This window comes from Lissotriton vulgaris, chromosome 10, assembly GCF_964263255.1.
Source record: "Lissotriton vulgaris chromosome 10, aLisVul1.2, whole genome shotgun sequence".
Classification (NCBI taxonomy): Eukaryota; Metazoa; Chordata; class Amphibia; order Caudata; family Salamandridae; genus Lissotriton; species Lissotriton vulgaris.
This window is the reverse complement of record NC_141698.1, coordinates 583,119,929-583,135,474: the sequence shown is the minus strand read 5'-3', so window position 1 is coordinate 583,135,474 and position 15,546 is coordinate 583,119,929. Positions and strand designations below refer to the sequence as shown.

At 44.8% G+C, this 15,546-nt stretch overlaps 1 protein-coding gene across 1 annotated transcript in view; it reads left to right on the top strand.

Annotated features, from left to right (window-relative positions):
* SNX29 (sorting nexin 29) overlaps positions 1-15,546 on the top strand; it is a 1,754,850-nt gene that overhangs the window by 195,354 nt on the left and 1,543,950 nt on the right. Inside the window, exon 7 of the mRNA XM_086941425.1 lies at positions 9,880-10,128. Within this exon, the coding sequence (XP_086797551.1) occupies positions 9,880-10,128 (249 nt within the window). The remainder of the gene's footprint in view (positions 1-9,879; positions 10,129-15,546) is intronic.

Here is a 15,546-nt window from a genome sequence, read left to right as displayed (position 1 = left end):
AGAGGTCCCCGAGGAGGTTATCCAGGGCCAGAGGAGGTGCATAGGCACATAGAAGATTAACACTTTGTCCCCCAACAGTCCCCAAAAGGGCAAGGTAATGACCCTGTGGGTCTCCCACTTCCTGAGTGAGCAACATGGAGAAGGAATGGTGCCACCGGAGCGCCACTCCACAGGAACCCCTTACATACCCAGAGTGAAATGCCCTGTTGTATCTCTGGTGCGCCAGGAATGAACAATGATTTCCCATCAGATGTGTTTCTTGACGCATCAGGGTGTAGGGGAGGAATCGGCAAGTGTTTCGCAAAAGACGGGCACATGCTTCACATGTTCCAGCAGCCCAATTACATTCCAGGACAGTACCTGTAAAGGCCCCATGTCTGTGTAGGGGCATTTCACGCAGGCGGTGGGGACCGGGGGCTCCCTGCCCAGCAGGGAGAGTCATCCAGGGCAGTCACCCAGTACCTATGTTGAGTGATAATGTACCCGAAGTGTGCTGTAGAAATTGCAAAGCAGGTGCGTGTCTCAGGGTGATGCAGAGCAGAAGAGCACAAAGTAATAAAAAACAAACATAACATTACACAAACTCACCCTCTAAACACCCCACACCATACTTCTGCCCCAAAAGAATATGTCGAACACAAACTATTAACAAAAGCACAAAACATCTTGAAATCAGGAATAGAGTGGTGGACCCCCCTCTCTAGCGTAGGATCAAATGCAACCATCAGGAAATGTAACACTGAGTAGATAGCAAAGTATGTTGCCCAGGCACTACCGGGCATCAGGAAAATTTGTCAGGTCATATCGTGGGGCGCTGAGACAGGTCGGTGCCAATTACTTGCTCGGCAGGAGAGAGGGAGATCACCATGTGGAGACCATCCTGGCTCGGCGAAAATTCAACCGCAGTGGTAGGCAGGGATGAGTGCGAAGCGGGTGACAGTGTGCCCTGCACCCAGTGGTACGGAGGGAGTGAGTCTGCTCTTGCTGCACTGTGTCCTTTGAGAGCGAGTGTGATTACTTTTTGGTCTTGGAGCTCTGTCTGCCCGCACTGGTTTGGAAGACCTGTTCTCCGGGGAGGGGAAAGCCACTCAGCTTGCGAAGCGGGCGCTCCTCAGTAAGCCATATCCAAGCCGTCTACAGGGTGTCCAAGAAATGGTTTTGCATGCATATACAACCCTAGGCCGGGCCAGGAACAGAAGCCTGTAGGAGAGATTGAGTGCCTGCAGTTTATGTTTAAGCACTGCATATAAACAGCACTGCAGTTGCACCTCTCCGGTGTAGTCTGGAAAGATTAATACCTTTGTGTCGCGGCACCTGAGGTTGGGTGGGAGCAGGCTTCTGCAGGATAGTCTCTGTCTTTGAAGTTGGAGATGTGGGCGATCACGGGTCTATGCGGAGCCCCGCAAGATGGCTTTGGTGTCAAGGCCATGTGTGCCCTTTCTTTCGCAAAGCAGAGAGATAATTGACTGGAGAAATTCAAAATGTGATGTAAGTTTTGAGGAATTCTGTAGCTTGCGTGGTTCCACGCCCTTGGGTATTCCCACAAAGCGTAGATTGTTACACCTGGAGCGTGGCGGTGACTCTGCAGTGTGTGAAAGAAGTCAGGAAACCTGCGATTTTAGGTCGGTCATGTCACCTTCCACAGTGGAAAGGTGGTTCTTGGCCTATATGATTGTACTTGTGGCATTGTGCAGCTCTTAAACATCAATGCGCACCTCACAAATTTTAGTTTCCATGTCTGCCTGGGAGATGTGAATTGCTTGGATGATTATGGTATGGTCTCCCTCTGGTGATGGCGTTTTATCCATAGTGTTACCCCAGGCATGGCCGCAGCCTGTGGTGTATTGGTCCACTTGGGTCTGGGAAGCCACTGGATGAATGGGCTTATCTTTCCCCATGGTGAGGAGGAGTCTAAGTGTCACTGCGGGCACTGAGAGGGGGCCCAGCCAGCTTACCGCTATGACACAACATCATGGGCAACCCACCAACCAGCACAGTTCCAGCCCTGCGCAAGTGTGTCAGACACCAGGGAGGAAGGCAGGCAGGGTACAAGAGGGGCGTGCTAGGATACTAGCGGCTGATGTCACCAAATTCTCAAGGAACACCACTTGTATCGGGGCAGAGGCTACACAGTCAACTACAATTCAATCACTGGAGGTCAGACAAGAACCTGAGGAAGAACTGGCCTGGGAGGCCCGATGAGGAAGGGGTGCAAGGCACTCCCATGAGATAGCCCACTCACACGCTGCAGTCGGGATTTGGGCTCCCGGCACCCAGTAAATCCAATGCCCAGTGCGAACAATCAAGTTATACAATGTCAGTTATGGTCTGCGGGCAGGCGGACAGCACTGGCCCACAGACTGGCAAAGCCAACTAGGATGTTCAGTGTCTTACATTGTTAATACGCAGACATCCTGGCCACAAGAGGACCCTAGCTTCAGGTGATAAGGCGCGCTAGAGTGTCTCCAGTACGTGTGCAGACCCAGGTCAATGCACAGCCGCAGGGCTTTTGGGCCACAGGGCAGCCAGATCCGATTGTTGCAGTTCCAAGTCTAGAACTAGGGGCCACTGGGAGTTTCAAGGTCAGATGGTAAGTGCCCTCACACCACAACCTCCATAGGCCCAACATCTATATTGTCCACGGTGGGGCCTACCGCGAGCTCCGACATACCTGTATCTCAATGGCCATCCATCGCCACTGGGGCAGAGTCTTGGTTCCGGATTGCCCACTCGTCTCCTTCAGCAGTCCCAGGTGGACAGGGCTGAATGCCGCCACACAGCCCACTACACACAGATGAGGTCGGCAGGAAGGCCACGAGGACCCTTCACTACTCACCACGGGGTACGCCCCCCTCGCACCAAGCAGTCTCTAAGACACCCAGGGAGCCTTTGCCCGATCACATGTGAGGTCAAAAGGGAGGCTGGTCCTAACAGTAGGCCCAGTGGCACCTTCTCCAGCGCCAGGTAGTCCGCAGAGATAGCCATCTCGGTGCACACAGGTTCCCTGCCAGGAATGCAGAAGGTCCCAGGGAAGCAGAGAGCAATCCTCCGGTCAGACGGCGGATAGGACCCCCTAGCGGAGCCCCAGTCAGTGTACGGTGACAAGGCCTCAGGGTGCAGTGCTCAGTAGGGCTCCAGCGTGGCATCCTATACAGGCTGCCATCCTAGGCAGGATCAGTATCACTACAGCATGGCAGGTGTGCAGGGGCACCAGCAGGCACCCTCGATTGGCACACAGGGCAGGCCTGGGGGCACCTCGGGATACTCTACTGAAGTAAGGAGTGTCCTGATGGCTTGTGGATGACAGCAGATGATGGAGGGGTCTGGAGATTTTTTAGGGTGCGACTACCATCTTGACTCCCCAAGCCATGCCCCCCAGACTTCAAAAACGTAAGGCATTGCCCTGTCATATTGCATTTTGGGCCTTGTTGCTGTAAGGCAAATTGGACAGGTCAAATAGCAGGTAGACAAGGGCCTGGGAAGGTTTACTTCATTGGCCTGAGAGGGACTAGGAGTGTTTTTAGGATGGCTCACTCCCACATTCTGGTGAACTCTGCAAAGGTAGACCCTCAGACAGCCTTCCTCATAACACTTTATAGACACTCTTTGGATCTGCAGAAGATCAGAAGAGGACTGGAGTTGCTGTCTGAGCTGAGAGTAGCTGTGAAAGACTGGACCTTTTCCCTCTTGGACCCATGGCAAAGTAATGGACTCCAAGAGCCAGTTGGCTGACCTGCTATGTGGCTACAGGGACACAACAAGCTGCAACAGGTCTTTCCCTGGAAATGCCCAACTGACCAATAGCAACTGGACCTGAATTGAACTTAGCTGTTGGCCTCTTCCTGACACCCTGAAATTCTCTAAGTGCCCTCCTCTGAAGTGCTGGGTTGCCTTAGAAGTGTACGTCTGTGGGTGTTTGAGCACTAGAAGAAAGTTTGGAAATTTTTGAAAACATTTCCTCCAAATCTCCAGAACCACAGCGGGACCTGCCACATAAGGTATCCTACCAGCAGTTCCACAGCTTCCTAAGAGTGACTAAGTCCCATTCTACATTAGTTGTTCAAGTATCCGGCCCATTTAAACCTGGCTAAATGGGTGTGGGTGCCAGTGTCTGGGGGTTAAAGCGGTACAAAAGGGGGTGGGGATGGACGGAGCATCTGAACCAATCAAACACTCACACCCAGTCAACAGATCTGGGTTTAATCCATCACCGTTCTTTAGCCCACTCTGTCACCCCAGTTCAGACATGGCCATATGCAAATCAGTCTGACCCTGTGCCTCATGGGAAGAGTCCAGCCCGAACTGCCAAGCCATGCCTTCCCTGGACTGGAAAGAAGCTTCCTATGGGGTTAGCGCAGGATTAATCTGTCTTTGTCCTTGAGCAAATAGGCGTGTGGCGCCCCATCCCCGGTGTTCCAATTGCCCCTGGGGACCCCATCTTACCAGACGCCGATGTAACAATAATAGAGTCAGCGAGGGCTCCGGTTGGAATTCATGGGTCCCAAGGAACCCATCTACGGGTCCCTGAGCAAATGAGTGGAGATTGGGGAGCACCTCTGTTCCCCACCTTGAGCAGAGGCCATGGCTTCCTCTGCTGCCCTTGCTAGTATCTGGGGGTGGTAGAGGGCTACAACATCTGGCATGTGAACCATGTGCAGATAAAAAGAAATGCCGGCTCCCGCACTGGCACAGCTCTATGTCGGCTGAGCAGCACGTGAGTGGGCTGCTCATGCTGTCCCAACGTAAAACGGGGAAATACTGCCTTGAGGTGTTCCAGGTGGGACTGGGCACCCACAAAAACAAAGAAAACACGCAGTACATAGCTGTGCATAATGGAAACCAAGACAGCTCAAGATGTGCATGTAAAATCCATTTCTCCACAGAGACAGTGCTCCATAATACCCTGTGGGGCTGCTTGACCCAAGCTTTCTAGATCCATGGGGACCCCAAGGATGGTGGGGCACCACCCACTAATTGAAAGTGAGCTGTGGAGTGCTGCATGAGTTGCAGCGGCCCCCAGAAGCAATTTTGAAAAGAACCTTAAGTTAGCATGGTCAAGAAATCCATGAGCCCCTACCCCACTCTCCAGGCTGTTTAGCCTTTATTTTCAAGCACTCTGCGCTGGAGCTTTTGCTGTACAGCTCTGGAATGCAGGGACCTCTAGTGGCTGGTACAGTGGCTGCATGCCCTGTTCCCTAAAGTGATTCAAGAAAGACGCATACACATGGTATGTTGTTTTAGAATGCATTATTTAAAGATGTATTGCATGTGTTTTTTTTTTTTACAGAGTTTTATAAAGCGCGAACTTTACCGAATCGGGTATTAGAGCTCCTTACATATCAGCATTTGCATTACATGAGGACACATTCATTTTTGTTAGACACAGGGAGATTAAGTGATTTGCCCAGAATCACAGGATGTTCAGCGTCATTGCTGAGACTCGAACCCTGTTCCCTGGATTCGAGATCGATGTGGCTACACCCTTGACAAAACCAATAGGCCTGCTTTATTTAAAGTAATTCACCACTATATTGTTATGTTCACTCCAGTATCAGTGAGGGGGGGGTGTCTTGTGAATGTGGTTGTTGTGACCTACTAAGGGTCAAATGTGAGTTCAGAATGTCACCAACGGTATTTTCACCTACACTATATATGTATTTATAAATTGGTGCATAGTAGGGTGTAATAAATGTGCTTTAAAAAAAAAAAAGCCCTGACTGGGCAATCATTTATTGAGTGTTATTATTGCGTTAGAGCAAATGATGATTACCAGCCAACACTACCTCCCATGAGTAGGCCTTTGACTGACTTGATATGTTCTGACTCTCTACACACACATCTGACCAAGCTAGACAAATTGTATTCTGGAAGATCACTGTATTATAGTAAAAAGGGAAAGGTGTACATGTGTGATGGGTGAGGTGGAGTATTTGGAACACAGAATTTAAGCTCAAGGCGTAGAGCCCATGGAACATCTTATTTTGGCAATAGAAAAATTTTCTGCACCCTCTGACAGAGACCAATTGAGATTGTTCCTTAGGTTATGTGAGCATTATTTGTGATTTGTGTAGAATTACACATTATAGATTGAACCTCTAAGGAAGTTAAGGAGTGGAGGAAAATTTGTTTGGGAGGAGGAACAAAAGACAACATTTGCGATGCTCAGATCACTGATCATAGAGACTCCAGCTTTGCAACATTACAAGGATGAAGTGCCCTCTATAGTGAACATGGACACAAGTGCAACATTTATAGGGGCGGTCCTTAGCTAGATGGTAGGTGGTAAAAAAAATTGAATTGCCTTTGCATCCAGGCCCCTTTCGATGGCTGAGAACAATTGAAGGAGCATCTAGAAGAAAGCTTCAGCGTGTGTGTGGGGAGATCATCATTTGGCTACATGCTTGTAGGTCGGAGAATTTATAGCTTGTACTGATTGCAAACCATTGGTGTACGTATGGAATGATAAAGGGTTGAGCAACACTAGTCCCAGACTTGCTTGCCTTCTGTCCAAATTGATGTATAGGTTCAAATTTAAATTGAGACGCATTGCAGGGAGTAAGAATTGCAGAGTAGATTTTCTTTCAAGGTGCCCAGCAGTTACTCATAGTGAGGTTGCGTACTGAGAAGAAGAAATGGTGTTGGGATTGGTGGATGGTTGGAAAGTGTCAGAGGATGTCATTTCACTTCAGGAGTGGAAAGATATAGCATGCAACGCCAACTGTCAAGTTGTCCTGGTTTTCCCACGGAAGGGTTGAGCCCTTTAATCTATACTTTAAAGTTAAGGAGGAGTTAAATATGGAGGATGAACTGGCATTGAGGGGGATGTATGTTGGTTCTGACAAACACATTAGGATGCAAGCTGGTTAAATTGGCTCACAAAGGGCATGTATCTGTCACAGGTACGAGAAAAGGATTACACTTGTACTACTGGTGGCCAGGCATGGACAACGATGTGGAGGTGATGGTGGAAGTTGTGGTGAATTTTGTCAAGCACACAAGTCTACCTTCACTTGTAATGTACCTTTGTGTCCAGTACAGTACCCCGGGCATCCTTGGGGAAAAATTGGGGACAGATTTTATTGGGCCCTTAAGTGGATTGAACAAAGGGAAGAGATGTGTCTTGGTAGCAGTGGATTATCGTTCCCAATGGGTCACTTGTACATTTTTTAGGGAGCCCAACACAAAAAGTGTGATAAATGTTTTCAAATAATTGTTTCATAGAGAGGGAATCCCTGCATTTTTGTTACCGACAACGGGGTGCAATGTGTTTCCCATTTGATGGCTGATTTTTTTAATATATTAGGAGTCCAACACCTTACCACTGCTTTGTGTGCCCACATGGTAACAAAATGGTCGACAGGGTGAATAGAATGATCAAGGAAACGATACAAATGGCTAATGCTATGGGTTTGTTGGTTCAGAACACAGTGGCTGAGAGGGTCTGGTGCTGCCACAATGCCACATTCCACAACAGGTGTTGCTCCATTTTTCATATTGAAGGGCGGGTATTCCTTCAATGAATTGTCACCTAAATGGGTAGTGGAAGAAACCAGGGTGGATGATAATGTTTCCAATCATGATTTGATAAAAGCAAAGTAGAGGAGTCCCAAAAGTAGGAGTCAGATGAGATACGACATGCTTAAGAAAGTGAAAGAGATAGCATTTGTGTTGGGGGGGATGGGTCAAAGTGAAAAGACCACGAGGGATGAAGAAGACAAATATTACTTTAACACTAGAGTAGTTCAAGTACCCAGGCATTCTGTGAAAGTCGAGAATGGCAAATGGTGGAATTAAAGTGATGTAGCTAAAGTGAATGATAAGGGGCAGAAGTCTAGGATGGTGGAAAAATCTTTTCCAATTGATCGCACAGCTCATGAAGGAAGACGACCATCTTTTGGCTACTTAGGTAGGACTGAGACAATTACTAAGGTTGTGGGTCCCAAACAAGTGGCTGACTACCTAGTTCAGGTCTGGATGAAAGTGCTAGTGGGTACACAAGTGAAGTTGTTGTGCAGGATTCTCAGGTGCATCTGCCTGATGCAACAATTCATCCTAGTAAGTAAACACATGAAGTGATGGGATGCAGCTTCCAGGTACAAGCATTTCATTCAGAATTTCCGCAGAAGATAGTTCTCCTGGAGTTGCCATCCATGCTTTGAGACTCAGGAGAAATGTGGGAAAACCCAAGTATCTGAAGGATTACAGTATGTAATTTATGTGTGTTCATTTTGGGCTGCAGGATGGGGGACATGTTCTTGGGGTATAACAATTGTGTATAAGGGAGGAGATGTGTTATGGGGAATTATATTGTTAAGAAATTGTTTTGTTAAGCCAAGCCATATTATGGCATGATGTAATGACACTGTTGTTGTCATTCAACTATTGTGTTAATTCTATATTGTCATGGTGTTCCGAGCTGGTTCTGGGTCTCGCTCGTAGTGTCCGAGGCATTACAGTTGGATCTGACAGAACCTGGAGCGGCGGAGAGCAGACATCGGTGCTGGCTTCTTGATCGTTGGAATAAACTTCCTCTATCATCATGCACCTGATGTCCTGTGTGCTCCTTACCCCAAGACACATCAAGAATGTGCAATGATCACCCCTACTTTTTAGATGTAAACTAGTCACTCATGCATCCCAATGGAACCAGAAGGATACATCCACACATCCAATAGAAATTAGTGTTGTGTCAAATTGCATACTTTTCTCTCGTGAATTCCATAAAAATTATACTTTTGAAGGGAAATGTGGTTTGAAGGTATCTTGCATTACTTTTTTTTAAACAAACTCACACCTCCTGTAAAAAATCTCTCGAGATGCCAGCAGGAGAGTGGTTTGAGTAGAAAATGTCTCTCAGCGAGACCATTTCTGTAGGAACCAGTTTCCCTTTGTTATCTCACAAGGCGTGTTTAACATGAGGTGCACACGCCGCTAAAAAAAACATGCGAATTGCCTAATGCATTATTTTTTTTAAATGTGGGAAATTTCACATATTTTGCCGTGTAATGAAAATTTTGCCTAGACCTAAAGAAAGACAGCGAGATAAATGAAGACATCTCTATGCAGCTTTTGGTCTTTTTCATCAACAGATATTAGACGGCCCTTCTTTGGCCCTGTGCCTTTCCTTTCATGTCTGCATTTGTCTGAGATGTCCTAACATCTATGTACACAGTCATAGGGACCAAAGAGCCTCTCACAGTGTCTAGTCAGCCTCTGAATTTCGATAGCCTGGTGAGTGCTCTAGCCTCAGTTATAAACGAGGCTCCTAGCTCACTGGGGCTATGTAAGCAGTCCTATATATATATATGGGGCTGTTTATCTGATCCCTGCCCATCACCAGGTCATACTGAAAATAAGAAAAACATAGAGCAACAGTTAACACAGTTGGGGAAGGAACTGGGGAAGGACCCCAGAGGTACCTTACCAGCTAGACAAAACAGGATAGATACCCTTTGGATAAGTGATCCTTTATAAGGCCACTTCTGGCTCTCATTTGGCGGTGGATGCAGACGCACACCCAGAAGATAAGGACTGTAATGAGGAAGTGTGGTAATGAGATAATACTGCATTTGTTTAACTGTCCAGCTCATGGCCCCAACTCTAGAGTTTGCCATTCGTTTAAATCTGTACTTTAATTCTTGACCAGAAACGATCCAGCAATATCTTTTTTTTGTTTCCGAAGTATGTGCCACAAAGAATTGGCTAATCTTTTCTTTCCCTACCAAAATGGACCTTAAAATGCAGATCGTCCGTGCCATGCTTACGATGGTGTAGTTTTTTAAATCATGAATGGAACTGTTATGATGTGTTTGGTTCAACAACATGTTCTCCTATGCAGATGTTTGTGATGGTTATTATAATTTTTTTTTTTTTTTTTAGGTCTTAACTCCATACTTTTTGCTATTAACATTGACAACAAGGATTTAAATGGACCAACCAAATATGTACCCAAAGTTACAGACCTTTTAAAAGAATCCACGCAAAATGTTACCTCATTGCTTAAGGAATCTACCCAAGGTGTTAGCAGTCTTCTTCGAGAGATAACCACATCCTCTGCCGTCTCAATTCTAATTAAACCGGACCAAATCTCAGACCCACTTCCAGTTGTATCTAGGAGTGCCCCTACAGGTAAGTTTGTTCAGTTATTTCGGCATCCTCTAAAGCATGCATAACCAATATCAAAATAAGAACATATTGGGAAGTTTGCATTCTGTGTTCTCCATTTGCAGATTATTAGGAAGGCTAAAAAGAAAAGTAATGAGGTTATTTATTTATATTTATTTTTTCTATAGCGCATTGTCCACCCTGGCTTCTTTTCGGTGTGTAAAACAAGGTGTAACAATACCGTGTAAATGAAGCATATGGAACAACAATTACACAGAAGTAATTAAATGATTTGTAATAAAAGGATTAACAAGAAGTAATAATTTGTGCATTTTAAGAGTGATGTACAAAAAGAATGTGCAATAAAGATGTATCTGCAGCATTACATGTAACAATTCTGGAACTGCTCTTTAGGGAATTTACTTCAATAGGAGTAGAAGTGTTGATCTGACATAATTAGAAATGTAACTGTTACACTGGGAATAATAAAAACTATCTTGATGTTTTATTGCTAATCTGCATTAATCCAGTTATTCCTTCCTCATCCCTGTTCTTATGTACTGAGAAGACCCCATGTACCTCAAAGCAGAGTGTCTAAAACTATAGACTGTGGGAGAAGCAGTTCACCACTGGCCAAAGGGTACAGATGTACCATCAACATTGGAATAAATAACTTGACAGAGTCCTTCCATTCTCACAGAAGAATTAATGGGGGGTGGGGGGTGTTAGAACAGCAGGCCTCTGAAACTGTTAAAACCGACGTAGTTGGTCTTCATCTGGAGGGAGGTTTAGATTGAAATTAGATAAGGTACTGCCTCCTGAAACTCATCTTTCTTAACATATTGTACTCTCAGGGCAGAGTCTTTGTTTAGGCAATCATCTGCTGAATCATCATATTTCAGGAAAGCCAAGAAAAATCTAGTGAAGATGAAGAGGGAACAGTGAAGTGTAAAGAGCCTGATTAGACAGGAGAAGAAGGTTGTCAGCGGTCAGCCCATTGGGGTTCTCTACCACTTCTGTCGAGGTCTTCAATAAGCTCCTCAGTTGTTCTTGAGACAAAGAGATGGGTGAATAAGATGAAGGACCAGATGAATGGCTTCATCACCTCCTGCCCTTCTTTTCTTGTAGGAGAGAAATGTGTATTTTCTCATTATGCTTCCCCCAAAGAAAAATGATACACACATGTAATTTAATGGTTACCTTAAGGTGATCAGAAATCTGCCTGAACGAAAAAAGACCCTCCGTATGAAAGTGTCTTAACAATCCGGCATATCAAAAGGAAACCCAAGCACCGCTAAAGGAAGGTATAGGGGAGGAGAGTCATCTGTCATTGCACTTTGGTTCCCAATGCTGCATGATGGAAACACTAGAACGCCATTACATTATGACAAGCCTCTGAATTGTCTATGTTACAGGTAAGTCAGGCATGTTTAAATAATTAGCTGTTTAGATACTTGAAAGATCTTGTGATTGGACAGACCTTCACATATACACATGACCACAATGACACCGGGACTTGAACCCTTAAGCTTCAGCCTGAGAATCAGAGAACTTACCCACAAGTACTTCCCAGTATTTCAGGCGTGGAATATCGGCACAACCGTGCTCATAAGTTAATATTTTTGCTTTTCCTGATTCTGAGAAGGCATGGTGTCTGTCATGGTGGCATGGTATTCCCAATAAAACAGGAAGGGATCTGATTTCTCATTGCCTGCCAATTTTCTACCTCTGCAAATTGGTGGCCATATACAGTTGGGAAGGAACCGTCTCTACTGATGTGCTGGAAAATGTATATTCTTCCTGTCTGTTTCGTAGCAAAGATGCCTCTTAGCTGTCATCCTGCACATCTTGGGATTGGGTGGGACGGTGCACTGAGCCCAGGATTCTTAGACTGCATTTCTGTAGCATTAGCCTAGCTCCACCTCAGTTTAGGATAAAAAATAAAAACGAAAAGAGTGTGCCTCTAAGCATCACCATCTCTGTTGCCATAAAAAGAGCAGGATCAGAGGTAGAAAACAAAGAAGGCTCCGAACCTGAGGTGAATCTGTCTGAGGGCAGGCATCAGAAAAAAAACAGGAAGTGTGTTTCCTCCAATCAGCGGCTCGGCAGGCTAGATTATAGGTAAAATCCTTCTTTTCGAAGTAATTTTCTCAAGAAAAACAGCTTTCTCGTGGGGTGCTGCAGTAATGGGTAGTATTATATCAATTGAGCTATGCTTGTAGAACCATGGTATGGCATGTAGAATTAGAAGGGTTAGTATGTTCTAGGTATATAAGTAGTACGTAGAATGTTGACTTCAAATGATGCTGTACTTGACTAGTGCTTGTACCAGTTCTCCATACTGTATGAGGTTGTTCAGTAAAGAAGGAATTTGCACAGCTTACCTGAGTCTGAGATCACTACAGAAATTGGTGATGAGTTGAGCAACCACGTGAAACCACAAATTGGCAGTTTTGGCACAACTGGCAGAGGATCCATACTTTATGCATTGTTTGTGAACTTTGATTTGCCTGTAGCTTCTGGTGTGGACCGATTGTACATCCCCGTGGCCCGCATCTTCTGATATAGCCTACTTTCTGGTAAGGCTAATTGTGGAAAACATTTAAAATTTGGGGCCTTTTGGCGGCTGAGACTGTTTGGGCATCGCGCGACCCCCGCTTTTGTAATTCGTGGCATTGCCTCATGTAGAGAAGCATTCTGTGTCCAAATTCGTGGTGCACCGTGTGAAGACCTCTGTCTTGTGGAAAAAGAAACACAATAAATATGGCATTTTGGCATGTCAGCGCTGAGAATAAGTACACTGACTGACTTACGCCAACACATAGGGTCACAACCCGGGTGTGCCGCCATATTAGTTTCGTGTGAACAGAGCAGAGAGGAAACTTTTCAGCTACTGCTTCAAGTGTTGTTACGGTAACGTTTTCTGGATTACATGCAATGATTACTAATCTATTAATGGCATTTATCGGCTTTCAGTGTAGGCAAACAAGTAAGTGCTGGGTTATTCTGTACTGTGTATTTAGTATATTTCCTTGCCTAGTTGTGACAGTAGACATTTTCAGTGCCAAGTGATTACATAAGATATTTCCTGATGTTTTCTGGGCAAACACTTTATGATTTAATAGGAAACTAATATATTTGTATTATGTCTACAACTGAAGCTTCCCCAGTTACAAGTTCCACTTTGCATTTAAGTTCACCTAAACAATTTCTGTCGTTCCCTGGAGAACCGACCATACAACAGAGTGAGTGGAAAGAATATATGTTTAACTACATATCCAATTTAGAGGATTGCAATGAAACTTTTTATCCGGAGAGGAAAAAAATAATTTTAGTATATTGTTTAGGTCCAGACGTTTTGCATATGTACAATCAGCTACAAAAACATGAAAGAAGTTAGGAGATTTGGATGTGTTAAAGTGGCCTTGCTGGAATTAGATGAGCATTTGCCCCCCCACAGCTTGTGTAGCTGTGATGAGGCATGGGTTTTTCCAAAGGAAGCAAGAAAAGTATGAGTCTATTGAAGATGACGTGTCTGCTTTGAAACAAATCGCAATTACATGTAGATTTAGTAATCTGCATGATGGGTTAGTGAGGGACCAAATTATTATTTACATGAGAAACAAATCCATACTGGATAGACTCTGGGTGGAAGGAGAGTTTACTCTTAAGGACATCATAGCAATCGTGAAAAAAGCTGAACTATTTGATCGATGTGCAATGGTTACCCTGGTGCAAGAAAAGAAAGATGGAGGAGAGACAGTAAATAAAATATCGGATGGGAAAAATGAATACATACAAAATACATTGCCAGCAAAATCAGCCCAATGTTTGGAAAGTGGTTTAGTGGGGCATTTTGTGAGAGTGTGCAAATGCCAAGAAAAAAATAAATGTAATAGCAAAGTAGCATGAGTGAAGAGGAAGGTTCTTCATCAGACGTGAGTGTGGATGGAGTTAATTCAAAGTATGATTATAAAAAGAAGTTGGTTTGAAAATTTCAGGGGAGGGGGATAACCAACCACTTTGCTCGGTCTCATTTGGTGTTGTATCACTGCAAGTTGCGGCTGATTCCGGATCTCCTTACACAATTATTGTGGAAAGCGTTTGGCAGAAACATTTTATTACAATAATTGGAGACCAAGTAAAACCTTCAGATGTTAGCTAGGAGTGCTATACAGGAGAGCAAATTGACATGGTTGGTCTGAGGCAATTGATTTTCAGATTAAAAACACAGACATGCTCTTTGCACCTGTACGTGGTCAAAGAGGGACCATCCGTGCTTGAATAGAAGGACCAAAGAAAACGCAATATAATCTTAGATCCAAACAGTCCCGAACAAATGCTAATTGCTTGTGAAGGAGAAGACACTAGACAGTGGGTTTTCGAGGAGTTCCCAGCAGTGTTCAGTGGGAAGGTTGGTAAATTGAAGGAGGTTGCTCTTCAAATTAGACTGAAACACAAAGCCACTCCGAAAATTCACAAAGCACGTAATATTCCATTCATTGTCAGGAAAGAGGTGACGTTGGAATTGGATAAACTTAAGGAAGCCCACATTATTGAGCCAGTGAAGGTATCTCAGTGGGTTTATCCATTGGTAGTAGCCAGACGGGCAAACGGCAAGTTACGTTTGTGTGTTGATTTGAGGGAGCTTAATATTAACATAACTACAGACCAGTTCTCTTTGCTGCGGATAGATGAAAGGTTGTCTCTAACCAGAAATGCTAAATGGATCTCAACGTTGGATCTATCCGCTGCATACCCCCAGTCTGGCACCATGAGTGTAAACATTTTATTGCCTTGTGCATGCCATTTGGATACTGCCAATTTCAATGTAGGCCTTTTGGTCTAGCGTCGTTGGAGGCAGTTTTCCAAAGGCTCATAACGAAACTGTTTGGCAACATTCGGAAGATAAAATTTTTCCAGGAGGATATTTTGATCGTGGGATCCACACTCATATGCAAATATCGCATATGCATGGTGTGTATGATTCCCTATCTATGAAAAAGTACATAAAGTATCCACTTGAATAAAATATTTTATTTTTTTCACAGGTATTTGAGAACACCAGCATTAGGGCGACCAAGGTCAACCTCTAACCTAACATAGTGGCAATATCTAAAGTCATAACTGCAAGGCAGGAGACCGATTCTCGTTCTGAAGACTGCTGTGGACTCATTAGAGCCAATGGCAATAACATGTTGACGACAATAGTGGTGATGGGCTTCATTGGCTTCCTGTGACAGTGGTCTATGTTTAAGACCGGTTGTATGATTTGTAATGCTCTCCACGGATCAGGAACCAAGCTCATATCCACCAAGATCTCAAGATACTTGCCCACACGGAATCTTAGATCAGCGACAATGAACATGTTGACTATTCCAAGATTTAAACCAAAGAGAATGGGTGGCTTGCGCTTCTCGGTATTAGGCCCCACACTGTGAA